Source organism: Pygoscelis adeliae, unplaced genomic scaffold (genome assembly GCF_000699105.1).
Source record: "Pygoscelis adeliae isolate BGI_AS28 unplaced genomic scaffold, ASM69910v1 Scaffold223, whole genome shotgun sequence".
NCBI lineage: Eukaryota > Metazoa > Chordata > Aves > Sphenisciformes > Spheniscidae > Pygoscelis > Pygoscelis adeliae.
The window spans coordinates 3,002,010-3,008,139 of NW_008824543.1; the positions used below are offsets into that span (position 1 = coordinate 3,002,010).

Sequence of the window (6,130 nt, forward strand, 5' to 3'; positions counted from 1 at the left end):
ACACGCTAAGCTGTGCAGGTTTATTTGCACCTTTGACTTATCCCCTCAGTGCTGAATTTGGAGGTTGGTTTGCCAGCTAAGAGACTGCACTGTGGTCACTATTGATTCTCGAGTGATTTGCTGAGTACAGATGAAAAAGGGCAATGGAAAATTCTGCCTGGAGAAACTTTAGTTTGAAATGACAGTGGTGTGCCTTGTGGTTAACCTGTCAGGAACTCCATGCTGGAGGCAGGGGGGAATAGCTGTACAAATAGCTGTTATCTTGAAGATCTGGAGAAGTGACAATCACCATTACTTGGGGACGATCCCAGTGAAAATCATTGGTTTTCTACCAAGGGGCAATTCTGCAGTATTTCGCCTTGAAGGTTACCAGAAGCTGGGTAACCATTTCCCTGGCCCTTGTTTTCTGTCATGGGAGCCTCTGTGATCACAGCTATCTGCTGGATGACACCAAGTACCTTTAGGTTTGAGGGTTGCCCCTGTATTGAGTGAGGAAGGAAAAGTGCAAGCAAAGGACATAATTGTCTCTATTTAATACTACTGTAAAGTTTGGGGATTTTAAAAATTTATATATTATCACATTTTTTTACTGGTGGTATAAAGTATCTCAGCTCTTTAGCCCGGCAGTGCTCAAAGCACGTTCCTCTGGGAGGCAGCAGAACCTGTCCCAGGGAACATCCATAGAAAGCTGGATGGGATTATACATACAGCCAGGAAGAGCTGCAACAGCACTGGGGCTGAAACTCTTCTAAGAAGACTTTGGTTGGTGGCAGAGGCGGAAAACTCGGATAGCAGGACAGAAGGGGCATATGGCGGCTAGACTGAGCCACCTCATGTGTCGCCAGTTGCTGTGCAAACTCAGGGTGAGGGATAATGTACGGACTGTATCCTGGAGGGAAGGGATACAAGGGATGAATGTTGAGAAACACTGCTGTAGCCATAGTACAGGAACAGCAGAAGCAGCAATGCAGACTCACTCACATTGTTCCTTGTGCCTGGGAATGCTTCCCCTGCAGCTAAAGGATAATAACTCATTTTCTTTAACCTTACAGTACATGGCATTTCTATGGAGATGGGTGCCAGTTAGTACTGGCTGTGTCGATGCCTTTTATAATGGGGAATTATTATATCCCTGACTCTGTGCTTTGTCCTCTTTCTCCCACTGGAAAGGAAAAAAATTTCTCTGTTGAAGTAGCTGACCTCAAAACATGGACACAGCTGGGAAATCTGAGCATGTCCAGCCAAAGCGGCACATGAAGTACATATGCTTTAGCAAAACGGGGCTTGAAAAAGCTGAAAAACATTGTCAGCCAGTGATGCAGACCTGACAAAACTATTCATGCCGCATTTCAGAGAAGGAGGCATTTGTATTTTATGTATTGCCATTTCGTACCACTCATTGCCCAGAGAATCTATTACTAAATACTGAATCTGTTACTAAGGTCCAGGTGCATGAATATGGGGCCATACTGGGGAGAAATAAAGTGACTACTTCAAAGCAGTCATGGAAAATGTATCCTTAAGAGGGCAAAATGTGTCCTTAAGAGGGCAAGTGTAAAGGAGAAAGAAGATGAGGTGCAGCTACTAACTGGAATGCACAGAGCAATTTTGCCTTTTTTTTTTCCCCTCCCTGTTTTAGGAAACAATGCAGTGGTTACACCAGGCGTAGGAGAACATCTGTGAAGTGTGGACGCTGCAGATATTCCACTACATATTGTTGCTTGGTGTGGTTGGAAAAGGCAACAAGAAAATGCAGCATTTCTGGAGTTCAGAGATCCCCGTGGGCAGGGATCCCTTTTATAAACATACTGTTTTTGCTATCAGACAGAGAATTTTCTAAGCCTGGAAAACGCTGTCTCTTCTATAACTTAGTGCCCGCTTCATTTTATACAAGACAATTTGTATGGTTTGGTTAAGGCAATTCCTAGTCTTAAAAATACAAAAGCTAGAAAAACTAATTGCTCCAGGTGAGTTAAAAACTCAGTCTCATGTATCTGATGTTATAGTAATGCACATCATAATAGTAGCCATTTCATTAAATCTTGTACTGTGCCTCGTGCAATGGGATGGGAGGACCACCTACCTTATCACTTCAAGAAATTTCTACAGCTTAGTACTAGCACTTTTGGAATGAATGGCTGCATGCAGAGCATACTGGAGTCACTGCTTTACAGAGAAGCAAAAAATCACTGAGCAATTGACTGGCAGTAGCTTGTGCAATTTCCTGCAACACACTTCCTGCAAGAACTCATCACATTCTTGAAATGTGAGAGCTGCTGCCTTCATGGGGAGTGCTTGTCGGCAGTGTGTTGGCATCACGTTAGACTATGGCTTATAGCGTCTGGGCCGATTTCCCTTTTTCTTTCCCCTCCACACACCCAGTTGAAGCACTAGTGCAAGTGCCTACGGCTTTTCCTTTCCCCATCGACACAGCAGAGCAGAACCTTTCTATATAGCAACCTGTTGCACTGTCACCAAGAACAAATGTTAGTTGTGTTGCTTACCAAATACTGGAAGGCTGTAACTAGGAGAACAGGGTATGTTATTTGAAACAGTTCAGAAATGACATGTGTTCTGCAGCTTTTGCTGCCTGCATGATAATTACCTTGTAGCAAGCGCTGTTCCTGGTTAAAGATTCATGACTCTCTTTGAGACTGCTCCCCCGGGCCTGCAGAATTCCAGTCTGGCTGGCAGTAAAGATCCTTCTGGCCCCTGTCCCTTATTGCTTCTCTACCTAGAACAGATTTTGCCTCTAACGTGTCAGAAATTCAGGGAAGATTTGACTGCTAGGACAATGGTAAATTGCCATCACTGTCTGGGTCCTATTATATGAGATATCTGTAGTATATTTTTATTCCCTTGAATTGGTATTCCCTCATATGCAGACAGGCCATACAGTACCCCATGATCATATTGCACCTGTGTATCTGCTGGAAGACGGAGAATACGCATGTGTTTGGCTGGAAGGATTGATGCTTTCGGCCCGCACAGCAACAAATGTGTCCTGATTCTTTGTTCTTTTCATAGACACGGATGCTTTTATGCCATGTCCAAAAGGATTGAGGTAATTCTGGTGGATATTAAAAGTAGGTACATGCTAGGAAACACTACAGGTAGAAGAGAAAAATACATTTTTTCCTGCCACTTCTTTAGTGTTATTGGTGTGTGATCAAAAGAAAGGACTGACCTGATTTTCTGCAGTGCTCAGCACCCACACATCCCAGTGAAGCTGATGAGAAGTGCAGGAGCTTACTGTTTTTGAAATCGAGCCCAGAATATGACTCATAATGCTGTGAAGGAGATACTTGACAACTAAGTGAAAACATATGCAGATAGAAGGTATCAAAGCATTTCTGTTGAACATTTTATTGTGAAGTAACCTTTCAGGTGGTGTTTCTATCACAAAGCTACAACTGTTGTATAGCCCTTACAATGGTTTCATTGAAACAATATTTTCTGTATTTTAAATAGAGCACCCCTGTATGTAGAGAAAACAACTGCTATATGTTATAATCACCTATATTTTGAAGCAGGCCTTTGCAAGATCCTGGCCACGGCTCTGCTCTCTGGAGGGTAAAACTCATTTGGGCTCAGAGTCAAGCGTTCTCACCTATTTGTACTTGATGTTGTGGTCTGTGTGTTGATGCTGTGGCTGCACACTGATCCTTCAGTTAGCTGTATTTCCATGTCTGTAACACAGCCTATATCTTGAAATGGCGAATCTTCCCAGGGCATGGAGGAGGAGGAGGCACAAAGCCAACTGGGCGAGGTACTTTGTCATGCTGAGCAACCTCTGCAACTGCTCTCTTTGCTACAGATTTTACTGAGAGCATGGAAGTAGGAAATTCTGAAGAGCTGGATTCAGATGTAACGGGGTTATTGTGGGAAAGCCTGAGATTATGGTTTGTGAAGCCTTGTACAACACTGGGCACCAGTCCTGCTGATGTATCTTGACTTGTTTGAGTGTAGGTAACTCCAGGCTGGAAAAGAAAAACAGTTTGTGTTCAGTCACTTGGGGCTTATAATATACAGGTCATTGATATCTTACTAGGTACCCAGCTCCTAACTAGATATGGGCCTCCAACCCAGGTACCAAATGTTCCTGACCATCACAGAAGTTTGATTTGCATTTGAACACATACACAGGAGCCCAGGAAGACATTTTTAATATCCAGTGGATCATTAGCACTACATTCTGTGCTATGTGAACTTTCAGGGCCACCTGTGCAGCTGGCGAAACATTCAAGACCAGCTGTCTTATTCTTTCTTTCATATACCTCCTAGACAGCTAATTACTATTGTGTTACCAAGAACTCTGCTCCGTAGGAAGTATTCAACCACCACCTAGCCCTTCTCAGACCAAATGGAGGCTAAAATACCTGGAGAGCACTCAGGTCCAGTGCATATATGTTTCCATCCTCTTGCTATAGCAGTGCAGGTCAGACTCCCTGAATTCAGTCACATCTAAGGACTACTAGCAAAAAACTCCAGATGATTTCATTTACCACAATTGCTCATTTATGTTTTACATCCATCTGCCCCATCCCCCTAGCTGAGCAGAGTTTGGTTCCCTTTGGCCTACCAGACATGTGAAGCTCCCAGATGGTTAGGAGGACAAATTGTGTCAAGCATGGATGGCAGAGGTGACATAATTCCTGGCACAGAAATCCATAGGAGATCAAGAGCTACCTTACCTTGTTTTTTAGGACACGAAGTTAAACTCAAGTTATCACAGATAGCTAATGCAGTCTACAGTGAAAAAGGTAAACTCAGGGTGATTGCTTCTGACAGTACTAGTAGGCTAGAATACTCTGGAAAGGAAGGGAATATCTGGAGTTGGTACCTGATGTCCGTAGAGCTGGCAGTCCACTCTGAGGTCCTTTGAGGGGTGCGTTAACATTGTTGCTGTGCAGAAACCAAAATTCTGGCAAGCAGAACATAGTCAAGAGAAAAGAGTTAGAGGAGACCTGTATTACAATTTTTAATTTCAGTACATTTAGAAATAGCTACATCTTCTCATGTTTTATCTGAGCAGTAAAGTGCTTGCTTTTTAGACTGCTGGACTCAAAAGCCAAGCTGTTTAAATGCATAACCAGCAAATAAGTGAAACTCCTGTATTCTTCTAGAGTAAGATCCTTTGTATGTCTGGATATGAGGGAGGGAAAGAATATATAGGAATCTAGGTAAAAGGTTCCTACCCACTAAAACTGCCTAGGACTCAATTTCATCAGAAACAAAAGAAGAATTTTAGCATGATAAAGTATACAGTATAATTCTCAAGAGCCTATATATCAGAACAAAACACACTGATAGCACTTAAATTGTAGGAAGGTGAAACAGTCTGCCCTTTTGTTATGTGTTTGTGTACTGTCCAGTACAAAGAGACTGATTTTCTCAGGTGCTCATGTTAAGAAGAGTAAACAACAATATATATTCTGTTGATTAAAAGTATTTTGTTTTAAAGACTCTTTGGTCCTCAAGCCTTTTTGAAATATATTCAAATACATCAGGATTCAGTCCAGATACCTCAGAGAGAAGAGAAAGGTGTGATATAGCTTTAGGAATTATATATTGAAAAGCATATCATGATGGTATACAACTCTTGCACTTTCATCCTCACAAAGGTCTATTCCTGCACAAGTGTGAGTGCATCACAGCATGCCGCTTTTCTACCTCTGAGCTGGCGAGATCAGGACTGATGTGCTGGCATACTTACAGACTGATCATCAGGCAGCAGTTGACAAGCCTCCACATTATCTTTAGCTTCTTCTGCTGTGCAGTTCGTGGCAGCCACAGCAAACTCAACAGAGACAATATGCACTGGGTAATACTGATAAAACAGGAAAATTGTTTAACTGACTTTGCACTGTGAAACTGCAGAGCTGCTGAGAAAAGACGAAAGGCAAATGTTGTGGCTTCTAGCTCTGCATCTCCCACTGAAGTGAAAGGGAATCCTGTGGCTAAAATGACACAAAATGCTTGGGAAATCAACAGCAATTCAGTAGGGCAAATTAGAGCAAGCTAAATCTGTTTGCAAATATAACTAGTTAGCACTGTACAATTACCGCAGAAGAAATATTCTGTTTACATGGAAGGCTAGACATAGTTCTAGCAATTACCTGTATTTTGG

At 42.4% G+C, this 6,130-nt stretch overlaps 1 protein-coding gene across 1 annotated transcript in view; it reads right to left on the minus strand.

The window, feature by feature from the left end:
- Positions 1 to 3,360: 3,360 nt before the first annotated feature.
- AHSG (alpha-2-HS-glycoprotein) overlaps positions 3,361 to 6,130 on the minus strand; it is a 6,925-nt gene continuing 4,155 nt past the window's right edge. Inside the window, exons 5-7 of the mRNA XM_009321726.1 lie at positions 5,717 to 5,835; positions 4,844 to 4,924; positions 3,361 to 3,980 (exon numbers count right to left, since the gene is read on the minus strand). Coding sequence (XP_009320001.1) covers positions 3,702 to 3,980; positions 4,844 to 4,924; positions 5,717 to 5,835 — 479 coding nt within the window. The 3' untranslated portion in view covers positions 3,361 to 3,701. The remainder of the gene's footprint in view (positions 3,981 to 4,843; positions 4,925 to 5,716; positions 5,836 to 6,130) is intronic.